This window comes from Malaya genurostris, chromosome 3, assembly GCF_030247185.1.
Source record: "Malaya genurostris strain Urasoe2022 chromosome 3, Malgen_1.1, whole genome shotgun sequence".
Taxonomy (NCBI): Eukaryota; Metazoa; Arthropoda; class Insecta; order Diptera; family Culicidae; genus Malaya; species Malaya genurostris.
In genome coordinates, this window is record NC_080572.1 from 4,340,205 (window position 1) to 4,363,303 (window position 23,099).

At 36.7% G+C, this 23,099-nt stretch overlaps 2 protein-coding genes across 9 annotated transcripts in view; one reads left to right on the forward strand and one right to left on the reverse strand.

Annotated features, from left to right (window-relative positions):
* The window catches only part of LOC131434429 (putative leucine-rich repeat-containing protein DDB_G0290503), an 85,514-nt gene that overhangs the window by 18,563 nt on the left and 43,852 nt on the right, over positions 1 to 23,099 (reverse strand). The window contains exon 6 of the mRNA XM_058601130.1: positions 2,134 to 2,259. Coding sequence (XP_058457113.1) covers positions 2,134 to 2,259 — 126 coding nt within the window. The remainder of the gene's footprint in view (positions 1 to 2,133; positions 2,260 to 23,099) is intronic.
* Positions 1 to 23,099, forward strand: part of LOC131434432 (uncharacterized) — a 41,053-nt gene that overhangs the window by 9,983 nt on the left and 7,971 nt on the right. For 4 of the 8 annotated variants that reach the window (XR_009230332.1, XM_058601133.1, XM_058601137.1 and 1 more), the window contains exon 1: positions 7,362 to 7,897. The exons of 1 other annotated variant lie outside the window; for it this stretch is intronic. The gene's annotated coding sequence lies outside the window, so the exon portion shown is untranslated. Of the gene's footprint in view, positions 1 to 7,361; positions 7,898 to 18,480; positions 18,610 to 22,509; positions 22,707 to 22,742; positions 22,964 to 23,099 lie in introns of those variants that run through there. 3 more of the 8 variants (XM_058601139.1, XM_058601136.1, XM_058601138.1) reach the window with 3 other exon arrangements.

Here is a 23,099-nt window from a genome sequence, read left to right on the forward strand (position 1 = left end):
AAGAACAACAGAGCTGACAACTATTTCGAATAGCTTGGAGGCAGCAGATAGGCTCGTAATACCACGATAATTTCTCACATCCTTTCGATCACCGTTTTTGTAGACTGGAAACATGAACGACTGCTTCCATATCGTTGGAAATATACCATGCTCGAACGATTTGTTGAACACGTAACATAATGGTTCGAGCAGAGCAGTTGCACAGCGAGTATAAACGACAGAAGGAATTCCATCAGGTCCAGCCGAGTACGAACTCTTCAGTTTCTTTGCTGCAGCACTGATCATTTCGGGAGTGATTATAAATGTACGCAAATCCACCAAGTTTTCAGGAACATATGATGCGGCGACTTCAGCTTCGATGTTGGAGGCCACTTTCTCAGTAAACACGGAAGCGAAGAATTTAGCAAACAACTCACATGAGTCTGATGTTGATGCAGACGTCACACCGTCAAAACAAACGTTCTGAGGAATGATTGAACATTTTCGCTTCGAATTCACAAAGTTCCAAAAATTCCTGGGGTTCCTACGTAGATCCGTTTGAACTCGCATGACGTAAGCTCTATATAAACCGGCATTCATTTTGCGGTACTCATCACTCGATTTTTTGAAATTTTGTTTTGTTTCTAAGCTCCGCCAACGACTGTGTCTGCGCTGCCAAGCATTGCGCTTTCGCTTTAAATCATGTAAACGTGATGTGGCCCACGGGGGAGAAATAGGTCGTTTAACAAATGGTAAATTTGTACTGAGCCAACGGGAGATAGTACTACAAAACGACGATGCCATCTCATCAACATTATCCGTTTCGCGCAGAGTTGTCCAACTATAATTCTGCAAATATTCCATCAGAGCTGAGAAGTCAATTTTTCTATAATTTAACCGTAAATGTGTGTCTCCCGAACTTGCTGCGTGTCGTGAATTATTGTCTTCAATGGGCAACGAAATTACTAAAGGTGGATGGTGCGGGTCAACGGGTAGGAGCGAAGCTACACACTCGTCAACAAACAATGAGCGGTCACAGGAACAAAACACTAGATCGAGTACCCGTCCGAGATGATTTTTATTTTGGTTCGACTGGTGAAGATTCAATAAATCCATGCCATCGATCAGCGCCGTACTCGCAGCGGGCAGCGAAGAAGAGTTAAAACAATGCGTGGTATCCAGTCCATAATCCCATACAATTCGAGGCTGATTAAAATCACCACAAACAAGAATAGTTTCATCAGCAGATGCCTTACAGTTTAGTTCAATAAAAAAATAAATAAAAAAATTCAGATGATTCAAAATATTTTTACATTGAAATTAGAATATCAGGAAACTAAAAAAATCTTTTAACTACTCAGACCCTTCTCAGATTCCTACATTTCCAAGACTTCAAATGAGCAACATTTCAAAAGTACTTAGCAAGATTATTGGCCAAATATATTCTTTCAGTTGAACTTTTCACAACTATTTGGCAGTTTAAGTAGAGCTGTTGTGATGCACTACCAGTTTAGTTTGAACTGCTTGACAATGACGAAACGGAATGCAACCCAGAACTTCAAATGTCTCTTCACGTATGTCACTGTATCATATGTAAATGTGTATATGATTGTTTAATGAATAAAAAAAACTGAAAGAATAAGACACAGAGAAGACTTTGAAAAGATATGCAGGGTGGCAAATGAATTAGCGATCTCATTTTCCCGTTTTTTCGGTTTTCCCGGTGCGCGAGATAAATATTCGCGGTTTTTAGAACTGGCCTACGTTCAGTATTTCCTAAAATATTTCTCTCATTCAAGCTTTAAGTAGAAATCCCATGTCCAAAAAAATGTCGAGAGTTGAGAAATCAAGTATTTTTCGGGTATTTCCTTGAAACTACGTTTAAAATCGCATCCACAGTTTGTCCAAACGTTCATCTTTTGAACTGACAGCAGCACTCAGCTCAATGTATTCCATCTTTATTTTGTCTTTTACTTTGCCAGTAACTTCGATGTAACAATATGATAAAAACAATACTACAATAAAATCCAGATTCACTGGGTTATCCTACTAACAATTCCAATTCCGGGGCTATCTACTACATATTCCAAACTAGAGCTTATGCACACAGATCACGTTAAAATCATGAGTTTGGCATCAGTGAAAAGTACTTACCCATTTTCGGTAACAGCGTTATCATGCGAACGCTTCAGTGTCGCCACCTGTTTTTTCAACGTGTCACTTTCGGAAGTAACGTTTCGCAGTGTGCTCTCTTTTTGGATGTTGTCCACACTAGCATTTCTGCGACAGTCAAACATGAAATGAAAAAATATATTTATAATAAGGGAGCGATAGTTGCGAAAAAAGCTTAATAAACATTAAAATTTTGCATGAATTTTTACAATGATAAAATTCGATTCTATTACAGAATTAACTTTAAACGGCCATAATTAATTTAATTTAGTTTCTAAGGTTTGATTTTGTGCTTGTTTCTCGCAAAGCGAAACACCATGTCTGGTATTTGATTTCAACGAAATTCCATTCCCATGTATATTCCATGTTACAATTAATTTACATGTCGTGTAAATTTCATTATTTCTTTCTGTGTATGGGACAGAAAAAAACCAAAAGATCAAAGTATGGTGTTATCTCGAAAATGTCTCAACATTTAATGAATTTTTAGGACATCCGATGACACTTTTCCAGTTTTGCGTTTTAAAGCGAATTTTCAAAGTTATGCTGTTTTTCATGCAAATTTGCGAAGTAATACGTTTTTTTATCCGGTGCGCATCCCCCTTAATAAGAAATTTAAAGATTTATCATTAAGTATTGAAAATGTCATCTTATAGGATTCGAATCAAGTGTTTGGGAAGAACTGTTTCGTAAAAGTAAAAAAAAACCTCTCATGTGCGATGGCGGTTAGTTAGTTTATTTATTAAAATGATCATAGTCAAAATGAGTAATCTAAATATCCTGAAACACAATTTACAACCTTGGCCATCGTCCAAGTACCATGCGCGCGGGTGGTTTTAGGAAATTTTCGATGGAAATTTTGAACAATTTTCCAAAACCAAAAACATACAGACCTTTGAAATGCTTTTATCTATCTGCAGGGCAAAAATGGTTGAAAAATTCGGAGGATTTTTCGAGTCTTATCAAAAATAGCTCTGGAAAATGAGTGTTTTTGTGATCTTTCACAATTATCTGGAAAAATAATGCGATGACATTTTTTTTTTCAAATAAACCTTATGATGGCTACAAAGATTACATTTGGACACATTTTTGGAAAACCTTTTCACGCTTTTCATAAAAAAATTCACGAATTTCAAAAATTTCAACGAAATCGGTTATATGAAATTCGTTGATTTTCCATGAAAAGCGTGAAAAGGTTGTCTAAAAATGTGTCTGAATGTGATCCTTGTTGCCAGCATAAGGGTCTTTTTGAAATAAAAAAAAAATTTCATGCCATCGAATTATTTTTTCAAATAATTGTGAAAGATCACAAAAAAGCTCATTTTTTCAGTGCTATTTTTGATAAGACTCGGAAAATCCTCCGAATTTTTCAGCCATTTTTGCCCTGCAGATAGATAAAAGCATTTCAAAGGTCTAATTGTTTTTGGGTTTGGCCAATTTTTCAAAATTTCCATCGAAAATTTCCTAAAACCACCCGCGCGCATGGTAATTGGACGATGGCCTTAAGTGCAAAAATGTTGATTACCACGGGATCACTACTTCTAACGAGATTATTTTAACAGCTGATTGAAGTTTTGACCATAAGACATGGAAGAATTTTCTTTCATGAGCTTTTATATTTTTGTCAATCAAAAAATTGAAAAGACTGAAGATAGAAACGCCACAGAGCTCCATAAAATCATCTCCATTTTTATTGCTGTTATAGTTACAGTTTCAAGTGGTTTGGAAACATGACAACCACCACAGCGGTACCCATCATTGAAATTTTATCTGGCAAAAAAGTGATTCGACAATTTACGAAACATGTAAATTTACAAGCCTGCTTGGAAAGCCAAGTATGTTTGACACGCTTGACATATATTTAAGCTATTCTTGTAAAATTAGGTCATTTTACGGTATACGTTCTCTTGATTTGAGTCATATGTGGATTTGCGTCACCTGTAAATTTCCTAATTTTTGATGTTTTAAGACTTATCTCACGCCTAGTATATTTTGTAAAGCTTCCACTTCAGTGGAGAATCAGATCTTACGATTCGAGAGCCATAAATCTTCTCTAATAAGCAGATTATACATAGGCAAAAACATTGTTGTTAATCAAAAAATCATCTCACTTAGACAAAACAATGCGCATCTCCCATTCATTGTTAAATTTCTAGTAATTAGATCTATAGTTAGTTATATACACTTCAAACAAACTGAGAATAATACAGTAATGTAATAAGACGCAAGTATTGCATGATTTCATAAGCCGAAAAATCAAATGAATAAAGAGAGTTCAAGGTGTATTTTTTTTTTCAAATAAGTTGCTACCGGGCATTGGATATATCCGAGATGATAACCGAATGCGTGACAGGTTTCCCTATCATGTCTAACCAAGTGAAGAACATGCCGTTACGTCGTTTGATAGCTAATTTAAAATGCTGCAATTGAGAATGTAAACAAAGACATTTTCATTCTAAATTCATTCATCCCAATGGAATTCATAAAAAATTAAAATTAAAAGGGGAAAATATCAAAGTAGTCATCGTTCCGAATATCTCGAACTTGTTTCTGAATTTTATGAAGTTTTTGCTTTTTAAACACACAGAAAAAAATAATAAAATTTACACGACATGTAAATCAATAGTAACATGTAATAGACATGAGTTGTACCGAAATTTGGATTGAAAACCTTCATCGATGCAAAACTAAATTGGATTGCATTGAATTTCCAATAAATTAACGCTTAGTTTGCCATTAAATTCTATTGAAACCTACAGAATTGTAAAGTAACTATATTTTTAGTTACCTGCTCCAAACATGTGCATGAAAATAGATGTAAATTCACAAAATATTTTTATCTGTGCAGCGCGCTTTTAAGACTAAGGCTACACTAAATTTTTGATGGGTCAGTACCCATGCGAGTATAGGCAGTACACATCGGTGGTATCGGCAAAGATAAACTCAAGATTACAGATGTCCCATACGATTAATCGAAAAATATCGTATCAGTAATCGCGAACCAGTGAACTTAGTAATAGTATAATTTTATTAACCCTTCGTTAGTAAGCAACGATAAACATTTGAAAATGTCGGTAAAACACCATAGCAACAATACAAGTTTGGAAGGAAGTAAACCTATGTAAATATATCACACAAAATATGTTGTTGCTTCCATTCACTTTAATGCTTCGTAAGATAAGAATATGACATTTTAAATATATTCCTAGTAATAATTCAAGATTTTTCAAGTTTCAAGATCTACTCGATATGCAGAAAAATACCGCGATTTCTTTCATATTGCAGCTTAGGAATAATTCTACATAAACAAACATTGTCATTGTTACGATGCATGTAGCGATTCGACGTTTGTTGTTTTGTTTCAAATAATACGGGTAAAGTCGCTAATAATTTTAAACAAACAAACAAACGAAACAAATATATGGAAATTGGTTTTGAATCGTCTTTTTCAACACGACGATTTATCATATGGGACTGATATACTAGTATGGGCAGTATAGTGCAATGTAAAAACGAACGGTTTTAGTACGACCTCTGGTTCATCGATCTAGTGCTATGCGAAAACAAAAACGCCATTAGTGTGTTTGTTTGAAATACCCCCATGAACCATGTATCCAGGATTGTGTATTCTGCACGACACAAAAAATACTACAGTATTTCTCTAACTTATTGATTCTCGGGACTACTAACCTTGATACAGGTCATAAAGAAATCAACGAATAACATTGGAAGACACAAGTAATCGCTACACCCAATTATGGCATGCGTGGAGCCCAAAAGTTCAATATCACTGCCACGACCATCTATTGCGAAACTACTATGAGTAGGAACTCGCTGCCCCGACCTTCAACGGACGCCAACTAGCCAGTATACTCTAACCCACGCGGAATTAACCGGCTAATGACGAATCATCCTACTCGTTGTACAAAGCATACAAATTCATTGAAAAACAACAAAAACAAAATAGTGGCATGTACGATCAAATACGAGGCACCGCACAAAACAGAAATGGGAAATCCAACGAGCTGACGACTATTAGCTGATAGGCACGAATTTGATTTCGCACGAAACATACCGACTAAAATACGAATTGTCACGGCGTCGAAGACATTGTGTCGAGGGCTCATCGATAGTAACGAGCATAACTGATTAAATAATGCAATAAAAAGCATCAGTAGATTGAGTAGAAATATTAGAAAAGTTGAAATCAAACACATCGGTTGTTACTTAGAAGGCCCTTAGAAACTTTGTAGAGAGTTGAACTAGAAACTTTCTAGATAGATTGTAGATGGTAGTATTTATTTCTCTTGACCCTGTAACATAAAACTCCATCATCTTGCTAACGTATCGATATAAATCTTCCGTTACTTCCGAACATAATTGATTACTACTAGTTATTATTTAATAGTATTAAACACATCTCATAACACGGCATCAATATCAGCACAAATATAGCATATGCAATAGCTGTAAAAACTTATTAAAACCCACTAAACGGAAGGAAGCAACAAAAATTAAACGCTTTTAGTCAATATGATTGAAAAAGTTAAAAATGAAAAAAAAACATGAAAGCCGCACGTAAGAAAACTTTAATCGGCAAGTGATGAAATCAAAGCACAGTCAAAACATAAAATGGGACAGAGCATGAATTTACACGATTTGCATCACTGCTATGCCGATGCCGTGAAGGAACTCTGATTGTATGCCATCATCTCACCTAACGCCCCAAATGTTTCAAGGTTTTCATTCCAATCAGTTACTACGTGGTTGTATTGATTACTAAACGCTATATGTTAGTAGTTTCTAACGAAACGCTGAAAACTTCGACTGCTGGGCACCACTCGGCTAGCGTCTAGCGTTCGAAAAGCACCGATCGACAATGCAATATTATACATTATGTAATGGTGCCGTACAAATGCAACTTACTGATGCCTACTACAAGGACATACAGCAGGCCATGACCACAGCGGGCTTTAACCGTAAAACCATCGGAAAGAACCTTCTGAACTTCACCAGGCGGTGCTCATGCTCCGGAATATGTGTAAACAATTTCCAACAAAGGTAGATTATTCGAACTCCTACTCGCAGCAAAGCATTCAGTGTCGTTACCTCTCTATTTTCTCTTTTTTTTCATTTTTCAAACTTGATCAAGTATGAAACTGCCGGTCGACTCACAACAGAGCATTCAGTTTCTTTTCATCGATCGACGCGTTCACAACTTAAGCTCGATGAGGTGCGACTTCGTTCAATTACCGTTCGCTACTACCTGAACATTTCCCAGTCGAATATTCAATATCTAGAAAAGGTCAACGGAGTGAGGCCAGGTGTGAAAGAATTCATTTCAAAGTGTCAAAAATCACTAATCAACTACGATCATTCAATACTGATTGACGAAATACAAAAACTGGTTTTCTTTGTCCGTTCTTTATGCCTTTGCGTCTGGTCTGGGGTACCGAGATCGGTCATTAAAATTGACTATGTATGAGTGAACAAGAAACTGAAGAACCCTGGACTGCTTGATTCTTGGCGCCAAAGTGCATACCCGGATTACTAGCAACACATTGACAGCAACGAAGAAGAATAGTTATGGTGTTGATGCATCGTTGTATGCACTTGCACGGCACTGTACATACTTGGATGGATTAGCAACATAAGCCGGAAACCACAACTCTCATCATAGCACAATTCCGACCCCCAAAACGACGGCAGACTTCTTTTCGTGGAAAATTTATGGTTATTCAAATTGGTAGGTAGCAAGTATAATCAGGAAGAAACTGGAATATTTCCGCGATCTCACGCCATCTAATTAACACAGAATGCTTGATTAATATATAAAAGGGGCATCATCCTTGAAGTTGCGAGAACATCCGGTGGCCTTCATCGTTTTCCGATCGTTGATGAGAACTGTGCGAGACAATGGGATCTAGAATTGCAGAAGCATGCCCCGGTGGTTTGAGCGGTTGTGTTTTGATTTCAATAATCGTGAATATCATGTCGCACTTCCATTTGATTGAAGTAATAGTTTGATCTTAATTCTTCAATATTTCAAATTATCATGACTCTGATGTATAAACACTGCATACCTTCCAAAGAGACTTCCATGCATGTAAAGTGAGGAACGCCCGTCTCTTAGAAATTTGTACGAATTGAGAATGTATTGAGTTGACCCATTTCGCGGAACTGATTTGATCACGAATAAATATCCCTGATTTTTCATAGAAAAAATACTGATCAAGTCCAACGCGAAATTTAATTTGTCCTTGATTTAGCGTTGTGTGAGGTCACTCATAAAATCTTTCACCACGAAAATTGCGCTGCTTTTCACAACTTTCCATTCTGATAAATTTGTGTTTTTAATGCATGTAGCTAATAATGTTAACAAGTTATTTTGGGAATTCCGTTCTGAGGATCACTTTTCAATCTCAAAAAAATATTCAAGAGAGTAATTATGCTGGATTAAACACTAAAAAATGAATTTATCCGTTATTTATGAGATATTTTAGAAATACGATTGTAGGTCAACTAAAGCGGCGTAAACATTATCATCTTTCATTTGTCTTTATTTTGAATCAATTCCAATTACTATATTAAGACAATTCAAGGATTCGGCGAAATGACCCTTTTGGTGATGTGGCTTTCGGCGAAGTGGCTCTCGGCGAAATGGCATTCGACGGAATGACCGTTTCAGCGAAATGACCCTGATCCTGACCCATATGCAATTCTAACAGTACTAACTTTTTAATTCAGTTGTTACTAAGTTTCTGAAAATTTTGACTACAAAAAGTGCACCATATTTTTCGCAGATGCTATTGACCTTACTTCGTCGAGTACGCAAAATGTCTGTGTGTATGTGTGTGTAACAAAAATGTGCACTCTATTCTCTTGCAGATGGTTGGGCAGATTTTCACAAACTTAGATTTTAATGGAAGGTTTCTTAATCACATAGCCTGCAATAGAATTTTAACCGGATCGAACTTCCGGTTCGGGAGTTACGGGGTAGAATGTGCATCAACATAGAACAAATTTAAAAATTAAAGGATTTATACTCCCATAACCTGCTATTGAGTTTTATCTGGACCCGACTTCCGATTCTGGTGGTTCGGGGTAGAATGTGAGAAATGAATTAAAAAGTGCACTCGATTATATCTGAGCCCGCTGATGCAATTTTCACTAGCTTAGGTTCAAATGAAAAGTCTTACAATCCCTTATAACCCTGCCGAATGTCATTCGGATACGACTTCGACGACGATACAATTTCGAAATTAAAGATAAGTATGAAAATTCAATTGTCAGAAACGTGCTTTTATGATTGACACTAAAAAATCGAGCCAAATACTTTCAACTAGTCGATTAATTGTTCAATAGGACAAGCCTGGTTAATTTTTTTTTTTTTTTTTTTTTTTTTTTTTTCCTTTATGGGCTGCTCTGGCCGAGGGGGGTGGTTACAACGATCCACACTTTCCATACCAGACGAACTAGGCTATGGTGCCCAAATGAACACTAGTAACGAAGGAGGAAATCCTCCAGCATGTAACCCAAGCGACAGATTCCTTTGCGGCTATCAATTTGCAACGAAAGATACGAGTATCTTCTATTGCAAGTTCGCCAGAGAATTTGTCACTTGAGCAGGAAGTGTGTGCTTCACCCTGTAACCATTCAATCATTGAGTCGTGCGTCTCTGTCGTATTCGTATTTTGTCATCCTACCAGCTGCTTCTGTGTCTTAAATGTCCTCGTCGATGAAACTTTGCAAATTTCGCATTGTATCCGCTTCGGTCTTGTCCCTGCTTTCCTAAATAGTCTTATATGTCTGAAGCGGTACAAACGATTATTACTTTAAAGTTCCTAAACAGATGTAGATATGTTTGATCTACTAACACTATCCATTCTAATCTGCTCTGATTAATTCTATCTTTGTCGAAGTTACGTTACATTTCCTTTTCCCCATTGCATCGCTTTTTTATTATGCCGGAGAAACCTGTTAATATCTCAATGTGATAATTTATCAAGAATAAAGAAATAAATATTTATAATATTACAATAACAACAACAATAATAATAATGATAATAATAAAAGTAATAATAAAAATAGAAATATTGTGACTTACCAAAAGTTAATATGTCATCACAAGATTTATTACAATAACATACCAATGTTTCGTCGTTTCACTGGGGCTCTTGATTTGTTTTCAATTTCCTTTTGGTATTCCTGTAGCATCCTAGTATATCCATATCGTTTTTGTCTATAATCTTTTATTTTGATATTTTCTCGTGATAAGAATAAAAGAAAATTAGGTGTTAGTAAGCTTGCTAAATTATATAATGTAAGGATGCGCATTTAACACTAGATTGCCCAGGAAAGTCACAATATGTAAACAATGGAAGGACCGCGTGAAATTCTGTGAACTTTTTTAATTCTTTATTTACCGATATATGCACTTAGGAATACTGCACTAGCTTTTATTTATTCTGTCACAGTTTATATTATTGACTTTCTCTCTTTCCATCATTCTGACTGCCTTTGAGCAGTCTAGGTCTAAACTAAGTGTTGGGCCTTCTAGTGTTGAGCACGCATCCAGGAAACAAGAACTACATGTATTTCGTGAAGAAATACTAGGTGTGATTGGATGAAATGGTCCACGTGAACCGCTCTCTTCCAGAAACACACATCTCACACTCTTAGTTAGAAGGTGACATCTGTGTCCAAGTTTGAGAAATCTAAGTACATTCAAACCTTTCCCGATATGAGAGTGTATTCACACTTGATTAATCAGTTTCGTCATCATTGCAATTTGTGAACATTACCGATACCGAGCCGGATCGGAAAGGTTTGAAAGTTCTTAAACGGTTCATAGGATATCAATTTACTCCTATTCCTGATAACAATAGTCCTCCTTTTAGAATTAAATTCACCAAGCTCAGGACGAATATGATATATTAATATTCATCCCAACTGGATCAAAATAATTCAAATTGGTGACCAATTCCAGGCATAAGAATGCTCGAAACCACCTAATGACCTATTGTCAATTTCAAGCATTATTAGTCCTGTCCACTCCGTGATCGATTCAGACAACACAATAATTTTCATCTTTTAAATTTATAAGCTAACGATCGATCTCGGTATGGTCAGACTTTGTAAATACGCGAAGTGTAAATTGACTCCCACCCCCATCCACCAAGCGGGGGTACGCACCCTGTAGCTCATCATCCAAAGCCTAGGGTACTAGTCGATTAATTGTTCAATAGGACAAGCCTGGTTAATTGATGACTAAATACGTTGATTTCGGGTATACTGGATAATCGTTCCTAGTTGCGGCAGTACCGGAAAAGTGGTCGTGTGCTCCAAACTGGAAATCACTCCAATTTCTCACAAACGGCTAGACCAATCTACGAAAACTCAGATTTAAATGAAAAGCATTATGTTTCCATAAGTTGGTCTAGCATTTTATCCAGACTCGGCTTCTCGTTCCGAAAATACAAGGTAGTGTATATGAAATTGCAACCTGTCATATAGAGTGCAAAAAACGTAAGAATTCTTATAAATTTGGCTCAAAGTTGTTTCAATTTATAGGTTATGCTAGTTGCTGGCCAAACGAACCGATTTTAACTATACCGGTTCCAAGCTCCCGGTTCCGGAAGTAGCGGAAATAGTGGTCAAAAACTCTAGACTCAAATAAAAGGGTCTACGTCTATAAAAATAGACTGCTTTTGACTTTTGTTCGGATCTGACTACCGGTTCCTGAGCAACAGGGTAAGATGTGTTTGAAATTTTAAACCCTCATTTAGAGCGAAAATGCAAAAAAAACCTGTTTTAATCCACCTAGTGGTGTAATGATACCTTTCTCATATAGAATACTGTGGTATTCTATTCAAAATGTTTCTGTTCGATTCTTGGAAGAATCCAAGGTTTGTGCATTAACTAGTATAACATATAAAATGAAACAGTTCTCTGATGGATTAGGCCAACTAACATGACGTACTAGTTTTTATTCAAATTTTTAAATCTACTAGTTTTTATTCAAATTTTGAAGATTTTATACGATTTTGTCATCGTACTCTAAACGACGATTTAAATTTTTGTTGTATCCTAAAATATGCAGTAATTTTTGGTAGGACCATAAGGCCTTTCATTTGACCTTAAGATTGGTATTAACGGTTTTGAGTCCAGTTTAGAAAATTTACGGTGACGGTGTGAAATATTGAATACACTTTACACACAACTCCGCAACCTCCCAAGACCTCCTGCACGTCCAAGTGCATTAGATTTATCTCTTTGCTCGACTTCAATTCGACTAGAACCTGCACCTGGAAAGTATTTCCTGATTTCCAGGGTAGTGATCAATTACCAATCATCATCTCAATTAGCAGTAACAAAGGCATTGCTAATTCAGTTAATATTCCATATGATTTGACAAAAAATGTTGACTGGATAAAATACCAAAGTAGTATCTCAAGTACCTTGAACTCAATGGAAGAGCTCCCCGCACTTGAAGAATATGACTTCCTCGTTTGTTCGATTCTGGAGGCCGCAAAACAAACCCAAACCAAACGTTTTCTTGATCCATCGTCTAACAGAAGGCCTCAAAACTTTTTGTGGGACAAAGAGTGCTCAAATGCTAAACACGCGAAACAAAATGCTTTCAAGACGTTTTTAAAACGAGGAGGAGGAACTCCTCAGAATTTTGAAAAATTCTTAATTTTAGAAACCAAGTACAAGAGCATACTTCAGGCCAAGAAATGTAGCTCTAGGGGACATTTTGTCGAAGGTTTGTCATGAGAAACCTCATTGAGCACTCTTTGGAATACGACCAGACGAATGAGAAATCGTAACGTAGGAAATGAGAGTGAGGAATACTCGAACCGATGGATATTTGATTGTGCGAGAAAAGTTTGTCCAGATTCTGTTCCTACGCATAGCATTATTAATGAGTCTTCTTCAAATAATGGTATCCATTTTCAATGATGGAATTTTCCATAGCACTCATGTCTTGTAACAATAACGCTCCTGGGTTGGACAGAATTAAATTCAACTTGGTGAATAATCTGTCCGACCTTGTAAAAAGGCGATTGATGGTATTGTTCAACAAGTTTCTTGAGCAAAATATTGTTCCACCTGACTGGAGGCAAGTGAAAGTTCTCGTCATTCAAAAGCCGGGGAAACCAGCTTCCAATCACAACTCATATAGACCCATTGTTGTTCTACATCAGAAAATTGTTCGAAAAAATTATTCTTCGACATCTCGACACTTGGGTCGAGACGAACGGTTTGTTGTCAGATACTCAGTTTGGCTTCCGTAGAAATAAAGGGACGAATGATTTCCTTGCATTACTTTCGTCTGACATCCAAATCGCCTTCGCTCAAAAACAACAAATGGCATCTGTATTTTTAGACATTAAAGGAACATTTGATTCAGTTTCCATTGACGTTCTTTCAGACAAGCTCCATCAACATGGACTTCCAGCGATTATAAATAATTATTTGCACCTTTTGTCAGAGAAATGCATGTGTTTTTCACATGGCGATTTGGCAACATTCAGAATTAGCTACATGGGTCTCCCGCAAGGCTCATGCCTCAGTCCACTCCTCTATAATTTTTACGTGAATGACATTGACAGCTGTCTAATATCCCCATGTACACTAAGACAATTGGCAGATGATGGCGTGGTTTCAGCTACTGGGCCCAAAGCTATTGATCTGAAAAAAAACCATTGCAAGACACCTTATATAACTTATCCAGGTGGATTTAAACCGCTCAGGTGGCATGATTGTCATCTGCATACAATTGGCTTGAAGCCGAAATTTTTGGTTCTTTGGTTCTAGTTTGCTGTCAAATGCTGTGTTTAAGCAGTGTTCACATCTTTTTTCATACGGTTGCACCAACATCAGGAAACGATTTCGATGGAATATCATTAAACTATAATAAACCATAAATTTCTTTTCTTATTCAAAAAGAATTCAAATTAGTGAAGTGAAAATCAATGATAAAGAAAAAAGTATTGCTGTAAATGACAGTTCAAATAATTTCTAAATTGAAATGTGTTATTGCCTGCTGCGATGCAAATTTTTCGAAACCTGAGTCAAAAGGTGGCGTTTCCAGCCACAGGTAAATATAAACAAACCATTTCTGCTAGCAGAGCGAGTTGGAAAAATGGTTAATCGCCATTCAAATATTTACGGGTCAAACAATACAAAATGTTTCAAAACGAAGGATTTGTGAGAGTCATTTCAGTTCGGGAGAAATAAATGTAGTTGGAAATCAACTACGTTTGGTCATGGTTCCATACCAGTATTTTTTTCTAAAACGAACCCTTGTGAAACATAAGGCGCTTGCTAATCGTTAGAGAACATTTAGGGGAAGATGGGGTAAAATGCACCCCCGAGGCATAATGCACCTTATGCTTTCCTCAAAAGTTACCAATGTTTTTGACTGAAATTTTAATAAAACTGAAAGTCCGCCATAACAACAGATTACTATGAAATTTTGGTAGCGATGGTTCAATCATATCTGGAAAAAATTAAAAAAAAACCAATTATGTCTCTGTTATAAGTAATTTTTGATGTTTGTTCCATAGTAATTTTCTAGGGTAAGGAAGACGATTTTTATTATGTAACCAATGAACTTCTTTGCCAATCATTCGGGTTTTTAAAATTAGTTCTAATACAGACGATGTATTTGCAATTTTATATAAAAATCGTCAAATTTATCGTCTCATATTTTTGGGGGCAAAACGACCCGAATTGTGTGAGGCAAAATGCTCAAGTATTCGCTTACAGAAATTATCCATAAGCTATCAATTTAATCAATAATAGTGAACAATCTTCCACCTGGCAAATATTTCGTCAACGAAAAGTCTAAAGCTTTAAAGAAGAAGAAGAAGATTTATGAGGGTGCACATTGCCCCGTGGTTGTCATAAGCTTTAATCCGTTGTTTTAAGAGATGTTCACCCGTTATTTAAGATCATCCTGCCTCTATGTTCAGATAATCGTCACTTCGTGTAATTTAAAATGTATATTTTTCATGTTTTCCACGATCGGGCGTCATGCCCCGCATATTTTTTTGAATAAACAATTTTTAAAGGTTTTGTAAAATAAGATATTTTATGTATTTTTCAATGCATTCAGTGAGTATTTGTACGTAATTTTGAGAAATAATGATTACGGAAGATAGTCATGCATGAAACTCTTCCATGTTATTCTCTATAGTTAGGATATAACTACATTTCCTTAGGGGGTACGTTTTACCCCATCTACCCCTACAGAGAACAACTCGAGCTTTTATTCCTTAGCTACGGTGATAGTTGCGAAACCGGGTCTCAAGGCTTCAAATAGTTCACATTTTTTGTAAAGTATTGTTTGAAATTAAAATCTCAACAAAATAATCTTTTGAAGGTTTCGTGAAGATGCAAAATTAAAAGATTTGATTCAATGTGCGAACGATGTGAGTCATTTGCCCACACTGATCGTAACTATTTCATCTTGAATCTCTTAAACCATTCTGAGCAACAATAACACAATCCATCTCAGCTTCACTTACCATCTCATCTGTCTCTGTTCAATCCATTGGAGTCAAGAGAAGGATGAAAATAGATGCGTTCGCTTCGAGTTTTTGCAATGCTATAACAGTAGTATTGTACAATTATCGAATTATTTTTGCTATAGTATTATTTCCTAATATTCTTTCCATTCTTTCTATATTTACTTATACTTAATAAAAATACAAACGAAGAACAGCATGAACTTTATTGGAATGGCCGATGATATGAGACATAATTTACTTTATACGATATAAGTGCAACTAAACACTTATTTTTACAACATGTACTAGACAATAAAATAATATGACACAACGGTTGCCGATAACAATTCTTCGACTTTTGATTACTCTGCTCCGTATTGAAAATTTTATGATTTTCAGTATAAGACCGAGTTTCTATAACTATATTCTGAACGCATCAAAATGGTATGAACGTTGCTTAACATATTGTTGACAACAACGCCGTCCCTTCTTTGAAGCTTAGAATCTTTCAAATCTACGATGCCAGTACAGTAAAAAGAATAATGGCTTATTCGAATACGTTGGAAAGTATGTGCTCATACGATTGTTCGATGCGGACGTAACAGTTTCAGAGATATAATCGTATAATCGTGTATTCGACAAACCTTTTAGCGTTTCGCTCATTTTTTCGGATATGACTGATGGCTAGTTCGGATGGCTCATAGCGAACACTTCCGGTTCCGGAGATATAATCCGCCTAATCATTCTGGGTGATTTGAACGAATCCTCCATTTAGAAATTATTGGATGTTATAATGAGACTATTTGAATGACAATAGGAAGACATTTTCACACGGTTTTTATATTCGTCATAATATATTTTGCAATATATTATACTGATTATCGGTGGTGTAAACGAACTATTCATGAGAACAAATTTTCAACTCTGAAATAAATTTATGGAACAGGCGGATGCAAAACACATTTCAAGCGAATTGTGGGAGAATTTCAAATTTCAACGAAAGAGATCCATCTATGCGTAAAGTTAGTGTTAATCTCATTTCCAGTTCAGTTAAAGTTTGTCTTATTTTCAGTTCATCTATTTGGTTAGAGAGTAGATATCGAGCCGAGTTTCGGAAGGAATCTTGTATTTTAGTTGAAAACACATATTAATATAAACACCCAGAGCAATGAACACACGAGAATATTATTCTAAAATTTACTAACAAACAACCCCTTCCAGTGATGCATGTGGAAATGCAGCGGATTCCTCGATTGCTAGTAGCTACATGCATTGAACTAACAATCCTACCTTTCCAAGTAAATCTGCATTCCGTTGTGGCCGGTGTCGGTATTGATCAGCATGCAGGGATCAATGCAGTTTACACAATGTGAAATATCGTGCTATTCCAAAACAAATTGTTTCAGAAAAACATTCTGCAAACTTATTTGGTTCTGATCAATAACGGAGTAGCAACACACTGGCGGTCTCTAATGCTAATGCTTTTCAGTTCATCTACGGCTATTGTACCAATAGTCATCTCATTAGTAGAGTCGCCATATTATTTTGCCGATTAATCGACTTCCAATCAACGGATTCTGACATAATCGGAAACAATAACTCGGCTCTTAGCAGTAATACCGCAATAAAAATTTGAAAGTTATTCAATACTGCTTCTGTAGCGACGCCAAAACTTGAAGCGAATGTACTTATTTTCATCATACCCTTAAAGACAATCTATCGAACAGAGACAGCAGATCTCACTCTAACTAATGGAACTAATGGCCGTTACCCTAATTCTGAGTTTGGTTTAAGAACTTTTTATATAAGTAGCTGAGGTTAGCTACGTGAGCTTTTTTGTTTGCTGTTCATCTAGCTTATACTTGAATGTTATGACTACATCTTTTCACAATATTTCACTACTATTATTACCTAACTGCTTTTATAAAGTTAGAATTTTATCGTGATTGCGCAATGTATTTGAGTTTGTTTAATTTTATTTAGACTATTGATCTCAGACAACCATAGCTGCAACTAGATTTCAACTAGACTCGTTTCGAGATACATAATGTCTCGTGGTTCAAACAAATCAAAAGATTTTCTCCAAACGTATGATAACTTTCTCATTGCGATTTAACATTTAAGCGGATAAATAATTTCGAATTGCCAAGGGTTTGAAAAAAAAATCACGATGTCACAAGCATTAACTTACAAATATAAAATTCGCGAAAAACGACTGGTACTTTGGCCTATTACAAATAGGCCCGGATGGTGGCTTTATTATTCAATCGCTCGCCGAGTGCAACGCCAAAAGAGGCGCGCTGAAAGTAAACTTGCTAACCTACATTTAGATCTTTGGTTTGCTCGCCTGCACGACTAAAATCAGCAGAAAACGAAAGGTATTCAACCACTCTGGTTCATTCACATGTCGACGGATATTGTATATCGTCAGTGATATGTTCTTTTGTTCCATCTCTGTTTGTTGGGCACTGAGCGTGGACCTAAGATGCACAATAACTTAAACAGCACGGATTTTTCGATCACCTCATTGCATCTTATCTAATTTCATCTCGGCCACTGCACCAGCAGAGAACACATTTCAAATATCTCCCACCTCGGTTATCAATTGTGATTCCACTTAATCAATGCGATTAAAACTGCACTTGGTTCGATGCATACCGTTTTTCTGTTACTAAATATTCCTTACGATTGCCAAGACGAGAGTTCTCCGTCAAAGTGAAACCTTTCGTTCAACTCATCGTGGTCACCTGTAGCCTAAACATGATTGTGTATTTTTTCTGTATATTAAAGGTGTCACATTATGAGGAATGAAGCAGGGAAAGAGGCAATTTATTATAAATGTAATTGCATAACAACCTACTTTAGTATCGTTCCTGATGATAGGTCAAAGAACTGTACATAACCTTAATAACATATACGGAACATCGCCACATATCTGGTAAGTGTTCAAGTTACATTAAAGAATCAAGTAGTAGACGAAGAAAAGCGAAAAGGTTAGCACGGTGTAGAATAAATTTCCATTTAATTTGCACGACTCTGATTCATCGGTTAGGCTTGCTAAGTGCTAACGGTAGATTGCGGTGGAATAGCATGTTAGTTCTGCGTGAGTTATCCGAAGGTGCCAATAAACGATTCATTCAACTTTTCGTATGGCCTTTTTTATGATTGGCCAGAGGCGATGGAGAACGTATTGCATTAGTCTCGCAAGACTGTTGTCGTATGTTCGAGGCCCGAAGTAAAGATTTTTCAGTGTCGCAGTAGAATCGTGGCACAAGTCATGCAATTGTGGCCTTCACAACTTCTGATTCGGCTGCGAAGGTTAGGTTCCACTTGGGAATGTAGTACCCTGTTTTTACTTTGCTACAAACTGCAACTCTACACAATGAAAGAAGTATTGAATCAAAGTTTTCACATTTTGTATCTCATTATTCTGTTTCGCTGAAGAGCATTGAGATAAAAAGATAAGTTACACCCACAACAGTTATATTCTTGAAAAGATGAAATTGAAATTGGAATCGCTTACCAGTTCGTACTGATGTTTAGTGTTTTTTTTTTTTTCGCTAAACGATCAATTTCATCGGATTTTCTACCGCTCGGATGAGCAGTTTTACTTTCATCATTTTGCCAACCAACGAAAGCGGTTAGCCTTCTGCTCCGTTAAGCTTTGCAAACAACATGCACACTTCACTAAACACAACGTATTTGAAGATTTAAACTGTGGCGGCTGACATGAGCTCGACTGATGCTGTTTCTTCTCGCCGTGTTCATATTTCTCGGATCTCACTCAAAACCAAAACGCCCATAAACGAGTAATTGGACAGACTTCAGTGCTTATTTTTACTATTAGATGTTTCGCAATTATTTGGTAATACAATGCAAAAGACTAGGCTTTGAAGCGAGAAGCAGTGCTTCGACTACCGAAAACCATTCCCAACACTCGCCGCAGATCGGAGAGTGTTAATGAATTTGACCATCTCAAAACCCCACGGAGATCCATGTTTTGACGGCATACAGCGCAAATATAGCGTTAAAAACCAACCAATGTTAAATGAGCGGTTGGTACTTGGAATTGAGTAATCGGTACAGCGTAACAAACGATTCTGGAAAAGCAAGATGGAAAAATAAAAACAAATACAAATTACTTGGATGGATGCAGTTTGTTATCACAAACAAAGCATTATGTTTCCTATATATTTTTTGCGAATTTTAAACATTATTTGAAAGCAAATTTCAAGATCTCACAATTGCCGATACAAAAAGCAAAAAAATATCGTTCGGAACGTCAGTTTTGATACTACACTTAGGTGTAATATCAAAGAAGTGTTTTGCAAATACCATTAACTTTACGTCTGCCTAGCGGTTTATATTGAACCGTCAGGTCGGAGGTAGCACTACGCACGCACTGATGAGTCTAAGATGAAACGTAAAATCACATGAAAAAAATATCACTTCCTTAACATAAGAGCCGACACTTAGCAGAACTTAGCGAATGAAGTCAGGTAAGACAAACAGACTTCATTCGCTTCATTGGGTGTGTTTACACTAGTAGTTTAGACTTTTGAGTATTCACTTCATGTGAATTTTCTTAGTAACGATATGATAATGGTAATTAATTGATAGCCAATTATCAGACTATTCGAGAAAGTTAATATACTGATTAGAATACAACTTTTTTCGTATACGATTTCGGTTTCAGACTTTTATTAGTCATTGTAGACAAAATTCCTTGCTAGATCATCAGTTTAACGTCAAACGTATCATTTGTCCGAAAATCTGCCCGAAAGACATCTTGACGTACACTATTTTAGTTGGTTGTTACTTTCGGTTCCGAAGATAGATGGTATGATAGGGGGTATTTGAAAAGTCTACGAGTGAGGACGGGAGGAATAAAAAGTACCAGATTTTGGTCTACATGAGTTATGAGACCACAAGACTTCATTTGAATTTAAGATTGTAAAAATAACATAGCCTTTCTACATGATAAAGGCAAAAATAGATAATCAAAGTCTCACTGCAACCGAACTTCTGAAATTCGAATAACGCAATATGCTAACTAACCGCTTAATGTAATGAATTCCACCATCAAATTGGTCACTCCTAATTTATTATTTGTTACAGTACTCAACGTTACTAATAATACGGCCATTCCGCATTTCAGATAAAAACAAAAACTCAGAGGTTCAAATTTCTATTATTATTACTATTTTACCCTGTTGTATATTGTTCGTGGGCACCCAGTGGCGCATATAAAGAAGGGTGGGGGCATTCACCTCGAGCGCAACGTTTTTGGGGCGGAAAATTGATCTTTGGGACCTCTTCTTGTTTTGCTCTCCAAATCAATCCCTTCAGAGCAGAAATTCATGAAATGTATTATTTTGCTCACAAAACCACCGAGGTACGGCAAAGCAAATTTTACCCAAACGCGCAAATTTTGCTAAGCACACCACTGTGGACACCGGTAGCCAACTTAGTAATGGTTTCACTTCATTTTTGACGTAATCGTTTGACAAACATGTTTCGATGATAGATCATGAACTGATCATTTGGATATTTTCAATTGTTCACTTTTCTCTACATTCCGTCATAGGCCAGAATTCAATTGTTGTCGTTACACGACTCTCTCCATTCTGATTTGTTTTTGGCAAACAGTTTCTTACTTCGCACGTCCATATTGTCATGCATACCTACTTACACTGCGGCGGTAAGCCATGAAAATTTACACAGTCAAGTAGCATGACACGTAAAAATTAAACCTTTTGTTGTACAAATAGTTGAATAGAAGAGGTATGTTTGATAGAAACAGCAAGCTGCTACTGCCTATGTAATTTTTAGTCGCAATTGGTATACCTCGGGAGAATTAATTATTTTTCCTTTACTTCTCCAGCTTTAGTGGATCCAACGTAATAATTTATCGCGTGAGCAGTTAGTTCCATAAGCAATTTTCAAGGTTGCTGGCCGCACATGCCGTCGTTGATGAAGTGCAGTAACCTCCGTGCCTCAATAGTTTGTGAGATATCTTATACCGGTATTAGATGATCCCCGAATCGATAAAGTTTCATAAACTTGTCAAACGTGTTTCTTGACACGCTGACCCACTCATCAATCCGACACCCACCCGTCGGAATCACTTGGCGAGCATCATGTAAAACATTTCAACATTAGTCTGGTTTCTCGAAACCTTTTTTCCCTTTTTTGTTATCAAGGTGCATGCTAACATATGTTTTTGAACAGTAAGCTATGCGTGTTCGATTTCATTTAATTGTGTACACCTTTCCTCGGTACAATTTTCATAGTACGCAATTTCATGAATTCGCCAATGACCAGAACATTTCAACTAAGCAAACAAACAAACAAACCAGCAACAATGAGACGCACTTCACCCTGGGTATTTAACGCCAACATTTCAACATTGTACAAACGACGGTTGTTACTCTGTTCCACCATCCGTGAACGAATAAACGCAAAATAAAGCACGAGTCTACCATGCGAAAAACAAAACCTCCAGATGAGGCATCTTCATCAGGCTATGCTTCCACAATCAATTTTCTCATATAATTATCATTAGGGCAGTTCAAACAACTTTGTTCTGCGATTGAGAAATTTGCATCTAATCGTTTGCTGGAGAATGATCCTGCAACGCAGTAATTTGAAGTTCAACCAATTTCCTCCCAACAGTTGCTACAATGAACACATCCAACACAATTACCGCCACCTTCACGCTTGTTTTGGTTGTGGAACCGGTTTTCGCGTTTACTACGTTTAGCTTGCACCACGTGAAATAAGTATTTCATGTATACTTTTGCTCGTCATCTTACTCTATCGCGTGTCGTGTAGCAGATCATTTCGGATTCCGTAATAAGGGGCTCAAACGTCTCCGATTAGCGCTCTCTCGAATGCTAGTGATGTTTTAGCCAGAGTTACAGTGTATTACTGGCACTGATTCAGAAAATTGTGCAATTGAATCTGGTTTAGTGGAAGCTAACTTGAAAAATGGGCTCTATTTTAGTTTTTTTCGTGTGTGTAGTACCAACGACGGTATGTTTCGTAGATGTTCAACCGGTTTCACTGTGAAATTTACTGCTGTTGCTCAGTCATTACGAGAAACACCATTAATTCAATGAAACAGATGTCAAATAAAACATTGAAAGCCGGCCAGGAGGTCGAAACCAAACATCAGAAGCCGATATCTGTTGTTCAAGGACATTTTGTTTTTGTGTAAATTTTTCAAAGTTCATCAATTTTTCAAGGCAGTCTAGATTTACGATTCTGCAGCATTCGCCTCCGATAACTCGGTATGTGCATCAATGCTTCTTCACTCATCTTTCACCACCCTAGTCACCGGATTGACTGGAAGAATTTTATAGTCCAGATAATTTCAAAGAGTCTAAAGTAAACACGAATTTTGGTCACCATATGTCTCTGCTGCAT